Source organism: Otolemur garnettii, unplaced genomic scaffold (genome assembly GCF_000181295.1).
Source record: "Otolemur garnettii isolate 467f Iridium unplaced genomic scaffold, OtoGar3 scaffold00004, whole genome shotgun sequence".
Taxonomy (NCBI): Eukaryota; Metazoa; Chordata; class Mammalia; order Primates; family Galagidae; genus Otolemur; species Otolemur garnettii.
This window is the reverse complement of record NW_003852399.1, coordinates 696,905-718,655: the sequence shown is the minus strand read 5'-3', so window position 1 is coordinate 718,655 and position 21,751 is coordinate 696,905. Positions and strand designations below refer to the sequence as shown.

Genomic DNA, 21,751 nt, shown 5'->3' with positions numbered 1-21,751 from the left:
TTTTTTTTATTGAACGGTAACTATGTACATTAATGCACTTCTGGGGAGTTTTCACTCTTGTTATGATAATGTCAAGGTAGGGATCAGTGTAGTATGAAGAGACTCTGTTTGAAATCATAACTTCCAAACAGAAACAAACTGTATTTTGAGTCATGCTGTCTGTTTTATAAAAGGTAAAGACAGGTGCGTGGCGTATACTTGGAATGCTTCTTATACTCAAAGAATGGCCATGTGATCTTCCCTGGCTGGGAGGGTGCAGGAGGGTGGCTGGAAGCATATGGCTGAGAGGCAATTAATAATTCAACTAGGCACATGGTGTTATTCTGCAGGGCATCCTGCCCCTGGTAGACCATCAATAAAATATTGGGTTCAGTTGTTTGGAGCCCACAGCTGATCTGGGTGCAATAGTCTCACTTGGAAATACTGAGTTGGCACAGATGCCAGAGTGTCGGAGAAGCCTGTGGGGCTGAAATAAAAATGTCAGGAAGGAAATCAGTGTTAACACCCCTTCTCTTACAGCATCCAAGAGGGCAGGGTACAGCCCTGAAATCTGGGTCAGCAGTGGTTAGTGTGGCCCTGGGAAAATTCTGTCTCTCGGCTCACGCAGGGATGTCTAGCAGAAAGGGCTGGCTGTCTACTCCCTCCACCCCGGGAGTGGTCCAGTCCTCTGACACAGGGCTGGACCATCAAGAGTCAAGTGAAACCTTTTGCAGACCTTTTAGGAAACCCCTATGTTTGCTTAATTATCATTTTTTCAGTATTAAAGTAACACATACTTGTTAAAGAAAAATTTTGCAAATATAGAAAAGTTAAAAAGATTTAAAGACAAGGAAAAATTAAAGTTGTCCATTATTTTGATGAAGTCACAGTGTGTTTAATAACAACAGCAAGAAGCTGCATTTGAGAACAGGGCAAGGCCGAGCCGGTAAGAGCAGTTAGAGCAGCCTCTTCAGGTGCTGTGGGCTGACAATCGTGTATCTAAAATTCAAAGGTCTCTAAAAGCTGAAGTTTGTTTTATAACTAATCTGGGGGCAAAACATAACCCAAACAGAGATGAATCCCATTTTGAGATTTTAGTTATGCCACTTAGTAAGCATATTCATGTTCCGTTACAACATTATTCACATTTTTAAAAATTGAACACGACCTTAGACCCTCGGGTGTTTCCTAGCACAGGCACACTGCAGAGAGATGGTGGGTTCAGTTCCAGAGCACAGCAATAAACTGTAAACACGATACAGTGAGTCGTGCAAATATTTTGATGTCCCAGTACATGGAAGAGTTATCTTTACTCTATCTTGTAGTCTATTATGTTTACAAAGGCTAAAATATAGTATACATGCCTTAATTAAAACACTTCATTGCTAAAAAATGGTAATGTTCATCTGAGCCGTGAGCAGGTTGTAATCTTTTTGCGGGTGGAGGGTCTTTCCTGGAAGATGGCTGCTGACTGGTCAGGGTGGTGGTGGATGAAGTTTGGGATGCCTGTGACAGTTTCATAAAATAAGAACAGCAATGAAGTTTGCCACAAAGATAGACTGTCTGTCATCATAGAGTTCTCTGTTGCTTGTGATGCTCTTTGATAGCATTCTCTTTGTAGAATAACTTCTTTCAAACCCTGCTACTGCTTTATTGAACAAATATATGTAATACTCTAAGTCCTTTGTTGTTATTTCAACAGTGTTCACAGCATTTTTGCAAATAGATTCCATTTCAACGAACTATTACTTTGCTTATCCATAAGGAGCAGCTTCTCATCTATTCAAGTTTTACCATGAGATTACAGCAAGGCAGTCACATCTGCAGGTTCCACTTCTAAGTCCTGGTCCCTTGTTTCCTCCATGGCTGTAGTTATTTCCTCCACTGAAGTCTGGAACCCCTGAACATCATCCATGAGGGTGGGAATCAACATCTTTCAAACTCCAATTAACGACCTCCTCCTATGAATTGCACGTTCTCAATGGCAATTAGAATGGTGAATCCTTTCCAAAAGGTTTTAAATTTACTTGCCTATAACCATCAGAGGAACCATTATCTTTGGCTGCTGTAACCTTGTGAAATGTATTTCTTGAATAATAAGACCGGAAAGTCAAAATTACTCCTTGATCCTGGGCTGCAGAATGGATATCGCATTAGCAGGCATGAAAACAGCATTAATCTCCTTGTATGTCTTCATCAGAGTTCTTGGGTGGCTGGATGTACTGTCAATCAACAGTAATATTTTGCAAGAATTATTTTTCTGAGCAGTGGGTCTAAACAGTGGTTTAAAATATTTAGTAAGCCATGCCATAAACACATATGCTTTGTTTTTTTCATTTATAGAATATAATAACTTAGTCACCTAAAAAGGGACTTGTCCTGTCCTTTTGTTCTTGGAAGCTTTGAAATCAGGCATTGACTTGACTTCTCTTCTCTAGCTATGAAAGTCCTAGATGGTATCATCTTCTAAGAGAAGGCTGTTTCCTTTGCAATGCAAATCTATCATTTAATGTATCCACCTCCATCAAGTATCTTTTTTTTTTTTTTTGAGACAGAGTTTCGAGCTGTTGACCTGGGTAGAGTGCTGGGGCGTCACAGCTCCAGCAACCTCAAACTCTTGATTTTAAGAGATTCTCTTGCCTCAGCCTCCCAAATAGCTGGGACTACAGGCGCTTACCACAATGCCTGGCTATTTTTTTTGTCGAAGTTGCCATTGTTGTTTTAGCTGGCCTGGCTGGGTTTGAACCCACCAGCCTCAGTGTGTGTGACCGGCACCCTACCCACTGAGCTATGGAAGCTGCCCCTTCATCAGGTATCTTAGCTAGATCTTCTGGATAGCTTGCTACAGCTTCTCCATCACACTTGCTGTTTCACCTTATGTTTTATGATATAGAGATGGCGTCCTTAAATCTCATGAACCAATCTCTGCTACCTTCCAACTTTTCTTCTGCTACTTTGTCACTTCTCTGAGTCTTCATACAAATGAAGAGCATTAGCATCTTGCTCTAGATTAGTCTGTGGCTGGTTTGATCTTCTATCCAGACCACTCAAACTTTCTCTATATCAGCAATTAAGGCAGTTTCACTCTCGTATCATTCATATCTTCACTGGAGTAGCACTTTTAATTTCCTTTAAGAAATTTTCCTTTGCATTCATGAGTTGGCTAATTATTTGGAGCAAAAGATCAAGCTTTTGATCTATCTCTACTTTGGACATGCCTTCCTGACTAAGCTTAATCATTGCTAGCTTTTGATTTAAAGTGAGAGATGTGAGACGACTCCTTCTGCTTGAATACTTAGAGGTCATTGTGGGATGATTAATTGGCCTGGCTTCAATATTGTTATGTTTCACCAGTCACGGAGGCCTGAGGAGAGGGAGAGAGACAGGGGAGAAGCTGGTCGGTGGAGCAGTCAGCACACACACATTTATTAAGTTTGCTGTCATATATGGGCATTGTGGTGGCACCTGAAGACAATGACAACATCAAAGATCACTGATCACAGATCCCTGTAACAGCTCCAATAAGGAAAGAGTTTGAAATATTGTGGGAATTACCAAACTGTGATCCAGAGACATGAAGTGAGCACATGCTGCTGGAAAAATGGTGTTGATAGGGCAGCGCCCATAGCTCAGAGGAGTAGGGCGCTGGCCCCATATGCCAGAGGTGGTGGGTTCAAACCCAGCCCCTACCAAACACTGCCAAAAAAAAAAAAAAAAAAAGGAAAGTGGTGTTGATAGACTTTCTTGGTGCAAGGTTGGCACACAACTGTAATTTGTAAAAACTGTAGTATCTGTGAAACATACAGAAAAGTGCAACAAAGTGAGGTGCTCTTCAATAGGGTGTGTCCACCACATTTGTCAAATCTGAAACCTTCAGGATTGTGAACCGCAATGGCTTCTTTTATGATCCCCATGTGGCGGGTGAAGAATTGAGGTGCACAGAGCTCATGTCACTTGCCCAGCATCACATAGGATTCAATCCAAGGCCTGTGCACCTCAAGAAATTGCCTATTTGCTCTTAGCCCAGAGCTCCTGACCTTTTTCATATCACTGCAAACTAAAAAACTGAAAATAGTTGTTCAAGCCACTGGGGGACAAGGATGAAGCTATTCAGGTTCAGGACTATTGATCCCAGGCTGTTCCAATGGCTGTGGTTGCAGAGTTTCCCTGAAGGTCACTCGTTTACACAGCTTGCAGCCCACCAGTGGTCAGTGTGCTCAGACACCAGCCGTCACTTCATGAATATCATTTACACCCTTGCAGGGCTTGGCAGGGGTGCCAAAAGGTAGGACTCTTGAGCCAGACCACCTAGCTTTGAGTCCCAGCATCACTATTTTCTAGTTGCTAGACCTTGGGTGAGTTCCTTAAGCTCTTAGTGCCTCAGTTTCATTAATTATAAAATGGGAATGACAACATCGTTCTAACTTCCTATGGAGAGCAGCTATACTGACATGGTTCCCAGAGAAGGAAGTGAATGGTACAGCTGGTGTGGGGACATTTCTGAGCTTGAGGTGAATCTCCTGGCTTTACAGGATGGTGCATTGGGAGGCAGCAGCTCCTCTAACCCAGTCCTTGGATGAATGCTGTAGACAACCCTGCCTGCTTGTCCCATGGGAAACTGTGCCTTCCCTATGCAGGCTGATGAATGATGGAGAACACACCTAGACTAGCCTCCAGAAGGCCCCTCTGTTAGGCCTGACCAGACTTAGACTAAGCCCTACTTGGTTTCTCTTTGTATTCCACCACCTTGGGCACTGCTCCCTCTGCAGGGGTTTGTCCTTGACATTTCTAAAATCAAACTCCAGAGTTCACAAGAGGGAAAGGTTGATGTGTGACTGGAGTGCCATGCCAGACTTCTCAGAAATCACTTAGCAATTCAGGTTCTCTTTAATAAAAGACTGAGTGGGCCAAAAATGTAGGTAAACAGAAACACAGCTCTAATTTAAGGAAGACTGCCTTCCCTGGCACCCCCAGAACCATGCCAGGCCCGAGAAGAGGCTTGCTTCTTAGCTGTTCGATCGCAGGCCAGTTTGTTGTCCCTTTTGGACTCTCTCTCAAAAGAAACATCCTTTTGCCCAGAGTGGGTTAAGACAACACATTGGCTGGTGGTAGTGGCCGGGCTGACCTAGAGGGAAGGGAGTCAGTGCATTGGTGCTGGGTAAACTGAGGCAGAGGACAGATGCCCCTTTGGTGGGGTTACTGGCAACATGTTGGAGATTCTCAGCACCATCCTTCTCCATGCTCTGCTGTTAGATGGAGCTCTGAGCAAAGTCACACACCTCCCAGATTCGGGATGGGGTGTTCACCTCCTCCATCTGCTGTGTCTCAAGGACCAGTATACTGAGTCAGGAGCAGGGTCTAGGTGGTGACCCACCCTCACCTTCATACTGGTAGCATCTGCCTGCCAGAGGCTTCTTACCTTAGTTTCTGCCCAGTTATGTTGCCCTGGGTCAAATTAGGCTTCCAGTTCAGGGACTTTGTCCTGGGTCCCAGCTCAGAGTTTAGGGATAAAATCTGTCCCTGGTGGCCTCTTTTCCAGAGACTCTGCTGATACTGTTTGGGGACCTAACACAGCCACACACAAACCCTTTTTCCTTCTCCTTCTACTCTCCTCCTAAGACAAAGACCCAAAGGATCTGGCTAGCCCCACCCCCAGAAGCTCGTGCCAAAAGACCCTAACTTTAGCTGTGGAATTAGCTCACCATTATAAGGCTCCATATAAAGAGGTCTCTAACTGCCCCAGGGAGCTGATGCCATCTTTGCACTGCCCAGGCAGGTCAGCCTCCCTTTTCAATAAACCTGGCCTGAACATCTCTGTCCTCATCTCTGGGCACCATTGTTTTCACCTTTCAGATACAAGCTGTGTATCTGCTGGACCCTGTGCTCTGCAGGAGGCCAGAGCTTAGTGACTCACACCATCTTTTCTCTGTCTTTATACACTTTGTCTTCACTGTGCCAGAATCTCTGCTAGTGTTGTTCAGCAAACCTTGACCTACCTGAACTCAGCTCCCCACCTCCTTCTCCAGGTTCCAAGTCTCAGCATTCCCTGAGCTTTACTTTGTTTAAATGTCCCCAGCAGGTCAGACTGAGCAAAGCCTGGGGCTTTCCCAAACTGGGACTGAGTCTCTGAAGGTTGTAATAGGTCCTAGCGAAGTAGAGGGTGTTACAGATTATGGAGTTTTTTTTTTTAAATTATTGTTTGGGATTTACTGAGGGTACAAAGAATTAAGTCACACTGATTGCATTTGTTAGATAAAGTCACCCTTATACTTGTGTCCCTCCCTTAAGAGGTGTGCCATACACTGTGTCCACAATCCCCCTTTCTTCTCCCCTCTCCCTACTACCTCATTCCTCTACCACCCCCTCCTGTATTAGCTCATCTATTGCCTCCATATTAGAACTGAGTACATTGGATCTTGCTGCTCCATTCTTGTGATGCTTTACGAAGAAGAATGTGTTCCACCTCTATTCAGGTTAATACAAAAGACATAAAGTCTCCATCTGTTTTAATGGCTGAATAGTATTCCATTGTATACATATACTGCTGGTGGTACTGCAAACTAATACAACCTATATGGAAGGAAGTATGGAGAATCCTCAAAGAACTCAAATTAAACATCCCATTGGATCCTATAATCCCATTACTAGGGATCTACCCAGAAGAAAAAAAAAATATTTTATCTTAAGGACATTTACACTAGACTGTTTATTGCAGCTCAATTTATAATCACCAAGCATGGAAACCACCTATATGCCCAGATTATGGAGTTTTGCTTTTTCACATGACATCCTCTTCACATTCTGCTGGGGCCTTGTGTGTTTATTTGAAATGTACATAATTTCCAAAAGCAAAAGGCGTTCCAAAGTTGTCTCAGAGTTTATGTTTCATGCACACCTCAATTCCCTGTCTGTTCTTTGTGCCTCTCTGGAGAAGGAGGTTTTGTTTCTACCCTAGGGGTCTTACCTGGGAGGCCTCATAGAGCTACTTCCACGACAGCATGTCTACTATGGATTCATTACTTGGAGCAGAGTTTCTTTTCAGTGAGCCATTGTTCAGAGACCAGAATTGAGAGAATGGTTTGGATTTCATAATTCTCCTTCCATTACTCGAACCTTGTAACGCTAACATATCACTTGTCAGAATATCTTAGTGTTTATGGATATGGACTCTGGAGTAGGCAAATTTAGGTTATTATGGCACAGGCAATACTCCTCAGTACATTTCATTTACCCTTTTAGTAAGGAAATGTACGAAGAATCCACTTTCTAACTTCTCCAGCAGTGCGGGGTGGGACAGAGCAATAATTATGAACTTCTAGGCCTGTTAAGACTTTCTGAGTGATTCCCTTCCCTTTCCCTGTCTTCTTCTCAGTTGGCTGGATATACAGGACTAAGCAGAGAACTCTAGTGCCTCAGAAGAAGATTAGGTCCCCAAATCATTGCATGGAAGGCCCACTGCCACCCATCCAATGACACATGAGTAGGAGTAAATCTTTTATTGTTTGAACCACTAAGACTGGGAGATTTTTGTTGTAGCAGTCAATCTTTTATTGACAATATAGTTCTGAAGCTAGTTCTACAACTAACTCTATGATCTTGGGCAAATCTTCTAGTTTTTCTAAGCTTTTTCATCGGTATGAAACATTCCTGACAGTCTTATAATCATAGAAAAGAGCTTAGGAGTTGTCTTTCCAGGAAGGAGTGTACCTGCCTGTGGTGGCCCCCACCCTCTGATGTTGTCATTGTCCTCCAGTGTACTGGGTTCAGTCCCATGTCAGGGCTTTTGCACTTGCTCTTCCTTTTGCTTGGGTCTCTTTTCTCCCAGGTCCTGTCGGTTGCCTTTTTCTCATTATTTAGGGCTAATCTTCAATGTCACAGCCTCAAAGAAGGCTTCCCTTATGACTCTAGTTAAGTCAGTATTTCTGCCCTCTCATTGTTTGTCTTAATTGTCCTACCTAATTTTCTGTATTGCATCTACCTCTATCTGAAAGTAGATTATTTGTGTACTGCTTGTGTGAATATTATTGGTTACTCTCCAACCAGAATGTTAGCTCTTTGAGGGATTTCTCCAGAGCACGGGGCAGCACAGGTGCCTTTTAGGTGTTCAATAAATACAGATCAAATGTATGTACAGGAGTGGTGAGGATCACAAGAGAATTGAAGAATGTATGTGAAGAATTTCACACCTGGCCAGACACATGACACAGTCTCAAAAAGTGGCAATTGTTATTGAGTATCTGTCTGATCATGTGGACTCTCTGTTCCCATGACCCTCTTCCTGACTTAGTCGTGAGCCTCTCAAAGTCAGAAACTCGGTCTCATTTATCTTTGTTTGCCAATAAACCCCACAAAAGGGGTGATCAACAACTGTTTGTGATGGAAGAGAACCTCAAATTGTGTCCTTGACCTGGTGCATTCAAAGACCAATGAAACCATCCTTGTTCTAAAAAAAATTAAACCTTTTTATTAGTATATTTGTTTTATATATAAAAGAAATACAAAAAAAAGGAACACAAAGAAAATGCTTCTTATGGCAAGTCGGATTTGTCGGTGCCTTCGGCGGGGGCTCCGGGCTCCGTCCCGCTGGGCGTCAGCAAAGTCCGCCGGCTGTAATGACTTTTGATGATCCCCGTGCTGTTGTTCTCGTTGAGGAGCTGCTTCTGCCTTTGCCTGTTGAGAGACTGGACAAGGCCCAGGACGACTGCGGCCAGAGAGTACTGCCCAGGCAGTCTCCTCGGGGGCAGGATGAATGGGTTGGGTTGGACTCTTCCCAGGAGAAAGTACGTTTTGATTTTTCCTTCCTGTTCACTGATGCCCTTCACGTAGATCTCCCCTCGGTAGTCAAAGGCAAAGCCCTGGTCCTTCAGGATGAGATAGGTCTCCTCTGGGACTTGGATCCGGCCACTGACCCCTGTGCTGTCCATTCGGCTGGCCAGGTTCACGGTTTTGCCCCAAATGTCATACTGTGGTTTCTTAGCGCCGATGACGCCAGCTACCACTGAGCCATGGCTGATGCCTGTGAGTGAAAAGGGAGCAAGAGATGAGAGAGAGAAGAGGGACAACGAGGAGTCTGGACCCCTCCCCAGGAGAGTGGTCACTACACGTGTAACTGTGTGCATGCACTGGAGGGTCCAGATCCTGCCTCAGTCACTTCTTAGATGTGTGACCTGCCTCAGTTGCTTCACCTATTCAGATCTCATGTTTCCCATCTGCAAAGTGGAAATAAGAAAAAAGAGAGGATTTAAAGAGATAAGTAAAGCCATTGGCATAGGATGCCAAACAAGAGATGAGTGTTCAACAGACTATAATTATAATTTTCATGTGAACACTGGCTTATCTTGCCCATGGGATGATCAGAACACTGACTAGGAAATGGGGGACCCCGACATCTGCCCCTGCTTCTCTGATGCCATACTCTAAGGGCCTGGTGAGACCTTTCACCACACTCTCTCCTGTACCTTAGCACTGTATCCATACTGAGCTGCTAGAGCTCCCCTCACTTGCCAGCCACTTCCCACCTTTGTGATTTTGGCCTGCCTTTCTCTGCTTGGGGCATTACTTCCCAGGAATCCCCCATTTTATTTGGAAATGCTTCTAAAGGCAGGTTCAATGCCTTCTCCTTCATCTAGGACATATAGACTTTTCTTCTAGAAATGACGGCATGTCACGTCACTAAACGTGTTAGCAGTTGTGTATATTTCCTGACAGACTTGGAATTTTTCCATTCAATACACATTGAAAAGGCACCTGCTATGACACAGGTGTTGTGCTGGGCAGTGGAATATCATGGAAAAGAAAAGAGATACAGCCCTGGCTCTTCTACTGGGGAGAGATAGAAAATAATGAAAAATCGGTAACGTATCAGTAAATGATAAAGCCTGTAAAGAAAACTCATCAGGGTAAAGGGATAAAGAAATACGGGAGGGGTGCATTCTGGAATAGGGCAGTTAGCAAAGACTTTTTTTGAGCATAGATCTGAAAAAAGCGGTGGGACTAGCTCTGAAGTTCTCTGGGCAAGATTGTTCTAGGCAGAGGCAAGAGCGAGACACACACAGACACGTGTACACACACAACATAATCGGCTGGAAGTTTGAAAAACAGACTCTGGTTTTCAATGGGAATCAATGATGATTAGCTCTTTAAAATTTGCAGAGCACTTTTAAAGCCATTATCCCATTTGACTGTGACATTATTCCTGTAGGGTAGGCAGGCAGGGAGGTAGTACTATCACACCTAGCTCATGCAGGAGGAAACTGAGACTCAGGGGGGTTAAATGACTTGTTCAGAGTCATACAGCTCATCTCAGCAGATTTGCAAAGCACAAATTGAGATGCTTGAGATAGTTGGGAAATTAATTTTCTAACCTTCATTATCAATAAAATTATATTGGCAGTTTGATAGGGCACACCAAGGGTTGGCCCTGACTTTGACAATGTCTTTGGAATTTGCTTGGAATAGCTCTTTATTCAGGCTTCAGATTCTCTTTTGATTCCTGGTTGGAGTTTGTAGGCAATGATTTTTGAGAAGATTTGTAGGACTGATGGGAGATGTGGGAATAAGCCCTGAGCATCCCATCCATAGATCAAAAACATGAAATATAATTTATTTTGTTCCAAAGAACAAAAATATGTGGCCTTCCTTAGATCTGAAAAGTCAGATATTGTTATATCTTGACCTCTTTTTCTTGAAATTTTCTACAGGAGAACCAAGTAAAGTAAAATGGTTTGTCAGAGGATGTCTATCATACGAGGCCAGCAGTGAGAGTTGTTTTAAACTGCACTCCCCTGCCAGCCGGAATGTCATGGTCTTATCAGGAAAGCCTGGAGCCGCCTCTGGCGTGACTGTTTGGCTGTGTGATCTTAAGCTGGTTACTCTCCTTTTCTGGGCCTGTGTTTACTCATTTATGAAACAAGAATGTGGACTAGACCAGGGGCTTTCAGAACATGGGTAAGAGGTTGTCCAGGTTCAGCAGAGATGTAGAAAGAATTAGCAAATTATAAAGATCATAAAGGATTAATACTTTCATTGTATCACAGTGATTATTGTTACGCTTTGCATAAGTGTTTTCTCTGAGTCCAGGAAGAGGAGAGTTCTCTGGCGAGTGGAGCCTGTCTCTGGCTCAGTACACTATCTGGCAGCCTCAGAGAAACCTGCTTTTGCCTGAAGGTGTTATGCACAAGAACGTGAGAGCAATACATTAACCCCCAGCACTGAGCTGCACAGAAGTCAGAATTAAATGATTGATTACTTAGCCACCTGTCTAAGCACGACCTTGCCTGGGTGGGTAAGTTGGAAGACAGGTTGACCATAGTTTGGCATTTACCCAAACACTGGCTGCTTTGAATTTATCCACAAAGGCCAGTCTCCTGCCTTTACTTCCCTTACCTCGAGTGAGAGGATGCTCAGAAAGGCCTAAGCCAGCGGTTCTCATGACGCTTAGGGTTCCTGTCATGACCCACGGGAACCGTATTAAAGGGCCATGGCATTAGGAAGGTTGAGAACCACTGGCCTAAGCTATCCTATCAGATAGGCCTGACCCTATCCCTGCCCTTGGTGGGTCACACTGAACCTGTCGCATTTTGCAGTGAAGAGGTCCCCTGGATTGATGGCCAGGGTGTAACAGCGTCTCTTGGAGCAAGGCCAGTTGGCTTTATGGGGCCCCTTTTGCCACAGTCCCAGCTGCTACTCACCAATCCGGAGTTCGAAGTTGTTGAACGAGTGCTTGTTGATCTCCTGGATGCTTTCAGTCAGGGCGAGAGAGAAATCGGCCAGGGCGCACAAATGCTCCCATTTGTCTTCACATTGCTGGAGGGAAGGTGAGAGGAGGATTCATTCAACATTGACATTTCCACAGCAGGGGCTTTGTGTCCCAACCCCACCCGCACGTCCTTCAGAAGGAAATAATCATGTGTGGGAGCCCCTGCGTGCACAAGTCCTCGGTATATCAGCAGCACGGGTCACATGAGATTTGCCTTCGGGAGTGTGAGCTGTGTGGGTTGTTCTGTTCCTCCTTTCACATCTATACGCATCAAGGCCCTGCGAATTCCAGAGTGCGCTCACCAGTGTGGGTTTGCTCACGTACCTACCTACATTCCTACGTTCCTAGGTACTTCTTTCCCAATCTCAGAATTGGGTCTATTTCCTTTCAAGGGCTCCCAGAGTCTGTTTACAGGATATTTCATTTAGACATTTGATCATGAAAGTCCTAAAGGATGAGCAGAGCAAGCCGCCGGGCATCTCTGAGCCTCAGTTTCCAAATACATAAAATGTGGGTCTTGACCTTCCTACCTCCCAGGGATTGGATGACATTATGTATAGGAGAGACCTTTATGCCCCTACACCTGTGTGCAGAAGCTGGCACACAAATCAGCAATACTTTGGGTTTCTGTGAACCGTATGGTCTTCATTGTGACTACTCAGCACTGCTATTTTCACTTGAAAGGCACAATAGTAAAATGTAAATGAATGGATGTGGCTGTGTTCAAAAAAACTTTATTTTTAAAAAAGGTGGTGGGCTAGACTTGGTCTGTGGGTCATAATTTTCTGACCTCTGCTACAGAGTGCCAAGCATGTGCACCAAATTACCAACATGGGTTTCTTCCAGATAGTCACTTATTAGACGCAAGACTTCGTATGGACAGCATGACATTGTCTTAGCTAATTCACCCATTAACCCTGAAAGGTAGATGGTATCTCTACCACTAGTGCCTGGCACACATTCAACACTCCCCTCAAAGCAGGAGCTATTATTATATATGATTTTTGAAAGTAAAAAAATAAAAATAAGAAAAAGAGGCTAGTATTTGGGGTTTAGTAACACCCAGAACTAAATCATAATCAGGGCATTTCTTGGCCCTGATTTTTGCTCATGGGAAAAGTGAGGGTCAGAATGAAAGCTTGAAGTTTCTCAGTAAAGTGGCATCATTTCATCCAGTAGGTTCTACCTACCTCAAAGCAAATGACATCACATAACTATGCTAATTCAGTTTGTCAGATGTTCTCCCTACCTTTCCCCAAGCCTCTTGGTGGCAGAGGCTTCACCAGGTTCAGTGACATGACAACAGCAAGACCCCTGCCACAGGCTGTGGCTGAGTCCAAAGAGTACTTTACCTGTTTTTCAGGTGACAGGCCTGACACAGCCATATAGGTGCTGCCAATGGTCTTAATCTTTTCAATGTCCTGAAACCGGTCCTCGCTGAGCAACTGAAATAGATCCAGACAACATGTTAGCCCTGGTGTTTTTTCTTCTAGCAGGGGCTCCTGAAAACAGGGAAGGTCTGCCTCTGATGGTGCAGCATCCTCAAGGTAACTGCTTTTCTCTCTGAGAATCATGTGTTTATCCAGCCAACATATTTTATTGAGCACTTCCTAAGTGCCAGGACCTGAGATGGGTATAACTAGATATTCTTTAAGGAATAGATCTGCCTATTCACATATAAGTCATACCATGTCCCTGGTCTGTGCAAAGCTCTCCCATGGCCTCCTGTTTTACTCAGGATCAAGGCCAGTCTGCTCTGTGACCTGCAAGGCTTGCCAAGACCTCTCCTTCTCCTATTGTTACCCCATTCACTTTTCTGCAGCCACACTGACCTCCTCTGCCCCTGGACATCCAGGCCTGCCTCTGCCTCAGGACCTTTGCATGTGCTGTTTCTCTCAGACAACTGCATAGCTTAGTTCCTCACCTCTTTCAGGCCTTTCTTCAAATTCCATCTTCTCAGTTCAGTCTTGTTAACCATCCCATCTAAAACTGAACACAGTATCCCATCCCCACATATACATTTTTATCTTCCCTCCCCATTTTATTTTCTCTCCTTAGAACATATTCCTGATTTTCCTTATTTATTGTCACCTTCCCCACTGAAATGTATGTAAGCAGTTATTTTTCCTTGTTGTGTTTACTATTCAGGACCTAGACAGAGTGTAGAACACAGCCAGGATGAATGAATGAATGGTTAAGTGAATAAAACACTAGGTATCATCCTTGACATTTCCTCAATCTTTCCCTGTAATTTGGATTTTAATACTCTCTTCTTCAGCATCTGTGGTAGGCAGAATGATGTCCTCTGACCCAACCCCCAAAGATATCTATGTCTTAATTCCTGGAATCTGTGCATATGTTACCTTACATGGCAAAAGGGATTGTGCATATGTGATTAAGTTAAGAATCTTGGGATGGGGAGATTTCCTGGGTTGCCTGGATGGCTCCAATCTCATCATAAGGGTCCTTATAAGTGGAAGAGGGAAGAAGCAGAATTAGAGAAGATGGTACAGTGGAAGCAGGGTCTGAGTCAGGTGACTCTGGGCTTTGCAGATGGAGGAAAAGGATGAGCACCAAGGAACATGGGTGGCCTCTAGAAACTGGAAAACGCAGAGACAGATTCTCCCCTAGAGCCTCCAGAAGGAACTCTTAACTGCTGACATCTTGGTTTTAGCCCCGTGAGGTCCATTTTGGACTTCTGACCTCCAGATTATAAGATAATTGATGCATGCTATTTCAAGCACTAGTGATGATTTGTTATAGCAGTAACAGAAAACTAACACAGTAACTACTGAGTTCTTATATGTCTGAAGGTGGAGTACATGAGGCCTCAGTCACTGGGGAGCTTTAGCCCGGATGCTAAGAATAAATAAATAAATACACACACACAACATGCCCTGGTTCAATTTCAATAAAGTGTATGTTGGAAATGTACAGGGTGTAGGGATGAGGAAAAAGGGCTATTTTGATCTGATCTGGAGGATCTGGGAAGGTGACTTTGGGAAAGTGATTTCTAACTTCAGTTCTGAAGGGTGAGGAGGGATTTTCTTGTACTGGGTATATGAGTTTGAGTGCATTGGGAGGTTCAGGCATGGGACAGAGAGTATAGGAGACAGTCATAGTGGACCACAAAATGAGGATCTGGGGGGTGGAGAGGATGCATGGGAGGTCCAAAGACTTATGAAGAGTCCCATTGGCTGCAGTGTACTAAGCCTGGCTGATAGAGGGGATGGGGGCTGGAACATAGAGGCCCTAGAGGGGCTGCAGTGACCAAAGACTTAGATCACAAGGCTCAATTACCTATGAATACTCTTGGAAAGCCTTTTCAAGAAGGATAGGTCATCTTTTTTTAATGCTGTATGTATTCCATGGTGCACATACCATAATTTATTCATCCATTCTGGGGTCAATAGGCACTTAGGCTTCTTCCATGACTTGGCAATTATGAATTGAGCTGCAATGAACAATCTTTGTTGCCAAGTGATTTTTGGATATATACCTAGTAGAGGAATTGCAGGATCAAACGGCAGGTCTATATTTAGATCCCTGAGTGTTCTCCGAACTTCTTTCCAAAAGAAACGTACTAGCTTGCATTCCCACCAGCAGTGGAGACTTTACCTCTTTTATGTTTACATGGATGGAGCTGGAAAATATTCTTCTTAGTAAAATATCTCAGGAATGGAAAAAAAATCCAATGTGTTCAGTACTACTACAAAACCAATTTATAATCACTCACACTTTCATATGAAAGGTGAATCACAACTATAGCCCAGGATGAAGGATGGAAGGGGAGGGGGATGATAAGGGAGGGAGGTGGTTTAACAGAGGGAGGATTAATGGTGGGACCACACCTATGGAGCATATTGCAAGGGTACAAGTCAAATCTATCAAGTATAGAACACAAATGTCTTAACATAGTGATTAAGTAAATGAGGTGAAAGCTGTGTTAATTAGGAGAATGTAAGCACTCCAATTTGTACAAATAATCAACACATTGAATCCCACAAAGGCATAAATGTATTCATGATATATGTATATATGACTTAATTAAAAAAAAAAAGAAATGAAAAAGAAAAAAAATTTCCAGAATAAAAAGAAGACAGGTCAAGTAAGCTCAGACCATGAAGATAAAAACAAATATCTAGCTCTTTAATGCTCACACATCAGTGAACATCCACAGCATATCCAGGAAAATATGACCTCACCAAACAAACTAAATAAGGCACCAATGATCAATACTGGAGTGATAGAAATATGTGACCTTTCAGTAAAAAAATTCAAAATAATTGTTCTAAAGAAGCTCAATGAACTTTAAGAAAACACAGAGAAGAATTCAGATGCCTATCAAAGACATTTAACAAATGGTTTGAAATAATAAAAAAAAGTCAAGCAGAAATTCTGGAACTGAAAAATTTAATTAACAAACTGAAAAGTGCATCAGAGTCTCTCAATGGCAGAATTAACAAAGCAGAAGAATTTGTGAGCTTGAAGACAAGTTATATGAAAATACACAATCAGAAGAGAAAAATGAAAAATAAAAAAAGAATAAATCATGCTTTCAAGATCTAGAAAATAATCTCTTAGGGCACATCTAAGAGTTATTGGCCTTAAAAAGGAGGGAGGGATGGAAAAAGGGAGGGAGAGAGAGATAGAGATAGATAGATAGATAGATATTGCGATAGAAATCTTATTCAAAGGGATAATAACAGAGAACTTTCCAAACCTATAGAGAGACAGATCAATATTCAGGTATCAGAAGGTCATAAAACACCAAGCAAATTTAACCCAAACAAGACTACCACTTAATAATCAAGTTCCCAAAGGTCATGGATATACAACTGTTATGTTCTCATAATAATTAAAAATAAAAATATTTAAAAAACTTATAAAGCATACATTTATAGTTTAAAACAGATTTAAAAATAGATCAGAAGAAGTGATGTCCACATACATTGGGGCACAAAATAAGGGCTTGCCCTCTATTGATTGTTTCTTTGAGTGGCTATTTGCAGCTCTATTTTTGCAAATGAATGACCACGGCCTCCATGTGGTGAAAGAAATGTCCTGTGGTCCCATGGTGAGAAAGGAGAGGCAGGACTGGCTACATAACTTGAAGGGCTCAGTGCAAAATGAAAATGTGGAACCCCCTATTTAAAAATTAGGACATACATGAGAGCAACAACAGAACATTAAACCAAGGATGGGTCCCTTGTGTGACTGCACAGGTGAATGCCCACAAAGCCAGTCTGAGTGGAAGAACTAGGTGCAAACTCAAACCTCCCTGTCTCCCAAGTGCAAATTCTGGCCTCTTATTCCCCACTGTTGGCAGATATGTAGACATAATTTCTTTTCTCCAACTCTTTGCTTCCCTTTAAGATTGTAATATCCTCAGGACTCATGTAGTCCTCTGGTGCATAGACAGATGGGCAGAGGGAGCAGATGAAGTAGGTTTTCTGTACACTCTTGTTACAGCATCCTCTCAAAATTAATCAGGAGCTGGCTAACAATGCTTGGAAAATTTCTGCTTGAGAGAAAGTCTGCTTTGAACATAGCCAGGTGCTTTTGTGGTTTGCTTTGGGGATACGTGTGTGTGGGGTGTGGGGGGGGGGTGTTGATTTATAGTGGAGGCAGCCTATGTTCATTATTTTTTGGTTCTTGAGTGAAAGTGAAGCCACTCTTTTGCCCTCACTGTGATTCTTCAACTTGTGCTCAGGGTACTCAGATCTTTAGCCTTGGATTATGTCTGTCGTTTGCCCTCAGACACCACCAAACAGGTCTGGTGTCTTAGCAGACTTTCGAGTGTTAATATTTCAGCTCAAAGTCTTGAACTGCCCTCAGTTGCCCATTCCCCTCCCTCTGCCTCTGTATAAATGCATCCCCCAGCTTTCTGTTGGCTGTGGGATGATCTGATGTGTTACTGGTGGGGGGTGCTCTTCCTTTTTCTTTTCTCTTCAGCATTACCTGGCCAAGGGCCAATTTCAGGCCCAGGCAAAGCTGCCTTCCCCTCAGAAGTCAATTTGGAGGCAGCAAGAAGCTCCATTATTTTAGTTAATATCCATGCAGGATTTGTCTTCTGTATAGCTAAAAGTATCTGGGGGGCATCGTGTGGTCCCTAATCAGCCCCTTCATTAGTCTACTAGTGCAAATGGAGAAGTGAGGTGTCTGGGGACTCTTTAGCCCTTCACCCAGGCAGGAGCTGTGGGCTCAGGAGCTCCTGCATTGGGCTACTGCAAACATAGTCTTGGAGAGTGTGCTCTGTGCAAAGTTCAGCTTGCCTCCAAGCCAAGAAAGAATCTTGCATGATCTCAGGTTCCTGTGGTAATTGTATCAGCCAAAAGAGGAGCATCATTATTGAAGTGAACAGCAGGCGTCTGGCTGGAGCTTAGCCAGGCAGAATCTAGAGACATGTCTGGGTGACCCAAGGACCCACATGGGCACAGCAGAGAATGCTTTGGGTTGGCAACTTAGGGAATGTTTTTATTTTCCTGGTGACTATACCGTCTTCCACACTTCCTCCTTCTCTGCCCTTTCTCTACCACTTCCTCCCCTTTCCTCCTCTTCTCTTCCTCCTTCTCCTCATCTCTATCTCTCCTCTCTTACCTCCTCCCTCTTTCTTTCTCCCCCTCCTCTTAGTAGTCCTCTTTCTCCTGGTCTAAAGCCTATGTTCTAAAGAACACAGCTTCAATGAATTCCCAACAATAAAAAAAATCTATCTATCTATCTATCTATCTATCTATCTATCTTAGACAGCTGCCTGGCCCATCCTATCTCTAACTTTCCTCTGCAAACACTCATCTCTACCACTGGGGTGTTTCTCCCCTCCTCTGCTTTTGGAAGATTCCAGGGTGTCTACAATTTGGTGTGTTGAGATGCAAATTCAGTTCCAATGTACTTTATTTATTATCATTTGAAAACACACTACTGAGCGCTTTTGAGATATGGTTGCTATAGAGTTTAAAATACAGCAAAGCCTGATGTCTCAATCTTTAGTCAGATATTTTTAATACAGCTTTATCTATTTTATTTAAAAGCATATTTTAAATGACACCAGCCCTTCTTCATTTTATTATTTGCCAGTTGGTTTATAGTTTCCCGTTATTAATCAATCAGTTAATTAATTCATTTTGCAAATACTTAGCAAGTCTCTGTTTTATGTGTGTCTTATGTCCTAGATACTGTGCTAGGCCCTGGGGGCTTAACAGGATAGAAAGGAGCATGGTTTCTATCTTCATCAGCTTATGGCCTAGCATGGAGGATGGAGGTTCAAGGTGCTATCATCATGGAATTGCTCTCCCCTTCTCATCCTGCAAGGCCATTGGTACTAGTACACTTACTAGAGATTCCTTAAGTAAAAGAGACTCATAGTCACCCTGCCTCCACATGAATAGTGAAGCTCTGGGAGACAGGAATTCATTGTGTCTTGTTTTTGTCTTGACTCCCTATGTCTGTGCCCAGCACAACTACAATGACCACTTTTGAGCTAACGACTTACAAAAATCATCACCATGAAATGCCTAGTAAGTGAGAAACAGTGCAACACCATGATTAAAACTCAACGGAAATCAAGTAGGTAAGAGGGGCAAGGAGGGACAGGGTAAATTTACATCCAGCTGGTGCAATGCACATATTCTGGGTGAAGGGGCACACTTATAACTTTGACTTAAAAAGAAAAAGTACAAAAGCAAATTATGTAACCAAAATGTGTATACCCCTGTAATCTTCTGAAAACAACAACAGCAACAAAAGAACCACAAAAACTCTCCAAAACCATATGGCAGACCTGAATTCAAATCTTGGCTTTGTCACTTAGAGATTCTCCATATCTCTAAGTCTCAGCTTTGCTTATTTATAAAATGAAAGTTAATAATTCCTATCCCATGGATTAGGCATGAGGGATAAATAACACCGAAACAGTGTATATTGGAAAAGCTTTGCACTTCTGGCAACACTTTGTAAAGCCTACAGAGATGAGTAAGATGGGTTTCTGCTCTAGAACTAAGTGGCCAGTGGAGGTGGCAGATTTGCAGACCAGTACTGAAGGGTGTCAGGTTCTGTGATGGAAGTTTGTTACAGAATGTAAGTTTTTCATTGAAAAGGGAGCAGGCATTTATCTAGGTAGAGAAGAGGGTTAGAAAAGGGTTTGAGAGTAGCAGTAATGTGTGAAATATCTGTGAAATAAATGTGAGGTTTCAGTTGACCTTGGAGTCCAGGGAGAGAGGATAGGGTAGGGCCAAGGCTAGCATGGTCCTAGGCAGAAGGGGCATATGTGACCTAACCAGGTGGGCTTACTGGCTCTTAAGTAGTTATATGGCACAGGACCAGAGGAGATAGGTGGCATGCAGTGAGAGCAATGGCTGCACAGTGAGTGCAAGGCCTCAGGCTACCAACTAAGGAGCTGACAGAGGGGAGCCCTTGAGGGGTTCTACATCTCATCCTTCAAAAGGATGTGACAATATACTCCCACCTTTGGTAGTTTCTAAGGGTGAGATGTAGGTGGGGTAGGAGATAGGAGGTGACTGCAGTTGACCAGGTGAGAAAAAGCCCAAAGCAAAGCAAAAGAAGGATTGATGGTGAAAAAGGAGAGTTCTGAGAACTGTGAAGGTCAATGTGCCTTCTGCACTTCCATGTTCATCACAGCACATCCACAACAGCCAAGGCATGGAGTCAATTTAGGTTCTATCGACTGGTCAATGGCTCTCTCTCTCTCTCTCACACACACACAAAGTGGAATATTATCCAGTCACAAAAGAAATCCTGTCACTTGTGACAACTTGGATGGACCTGGAGGACATTATGCTAAGTGAAGAAGTGAAATACACCAGGCATGGAAAGAGAAATATTGGATGACTTTAGTTATATGTGGGTTCTAAAAAAGTTGAACTCAGAAGTAGAGAGCAGAGTGGTGATTACCAGGGGCTGGAAGTGGGATGGGAATAGGGAGATATTACTTAGAAGGTACAAAGTTTCAGTTACTGGTAGATGGTAGGAATACTGTTCTCCAGATCTCTTGGCCAGCTGGTAGCTACTAACATGTATTGTGTCCTTGAAATTATTGAGAGAGTAGATTTTAAATGTTTTCTTGACAAAACAAAGGTAAGTAGGTAAGTAGGTGGGGCGATAGCTGTGTTAATTAGTTTGATTTCATTATTCCACAATATATAAATATATTAAAGCATCATGTTGTATGCTATAAATATATACAGTTTTTTAAAAAGAAGGACTTCACAGACCCGGGCAGTTGGATAGAACATGTAGCCAGAGGGAGAGCTCGTTGTTTAGGGTGAGGCAATAGATGCTATTGGTGTCCCCTAACCCCCTCCATGGCATCATCCTCCAGGCATTCCTGTTGGCCATTGATAACTGCATGGCTGCATCTACTTTTGGAGAATTGCTCTGGACCACCGGGAGCCTCCTTGCTGGAAATGCCTGGGAGGCTGTGCAACTCTACCAGAGAAGCCCACAACCAACAATGACTGACCAAGACAGGTGTCCGAAAGCCTGGCCCCGGCCTCAGTGTGAGCAGTGGTGCTATTTGTGCTCCGAGCTTCTTGGGGATCAGTCTGAGGCTAGACTTCAGTGAACCCACGTCTTGGCGTGACTTCTTCCCCACTGTTTCCTTAATGCGTCACTTGCTTCCCATCTTAGGCCTCAGCAGTTGGACGGGCACTGGTGCCCCTCATGATGGGGGCGGGGGAGGAGAGAACCCACTCCTGTCATGTTTATTAATGGAACTGAAGTGTGGCATGAGTATTTTTTCCCTACATAACATGTTCTTTAGACTCGTGGAGCCTAGAAGAGGAAACTGCCACCTGGAATGTTTATTTTTGTGTTTAGTTCTCTGTCCAAATGCTAACTGATGGTTTTATCTTTGACACATTACATGGAGAAACTTTCTGTGATGGAGAAATGTTTCTCTGATGCTAGATGCAATGCCCGAATAGCACTGGCCTCAGACAGGCCTCTGGCCAAGTCCCCTCTTGCCATTTACTAGCTGTGTGACATTGAGTGAAGTCA

General features: G+C 43.3%; 1 protein-coding gene across 2 annotated transcripts in view; it reads right to left on the bottom strand.

The window, feature by feature from the left end:
* Positions 1-8,417: 8,417 nt before the first annotated feature.
* Positions 8,418-21,751, bottom strand: part of ADCY8 (adenylate cyclase 8) — a 251,173-nt gene continuing 237,839 nt past the window's right edge. Inside the window, exons 16-18 of one of the 2 annotated variants that reach the window (XM_003782340.2) lie at positions 13,090-13,182; positions 11,670-11,784; positions 8,418-8,995 (exon numbers count right to left, since the gene is read on the bottom strand). In XM_003782340.2, coding sequence (XP_003782388.1) covers positions 8,508-8,995; positions 11,670-11,784; positions 13,090-13,182 — 696 coding nt within the window. In that variant the 3' untranslated portion in view covers positions 8,418-8,507. The remainder of the gene's footprint in view (positions 8,996-11,669; positions 11,785-13,089; positions 13,183-21,751) is intronic. The other variant, XM_012810007.2, reaches the window with a different exon arrangement.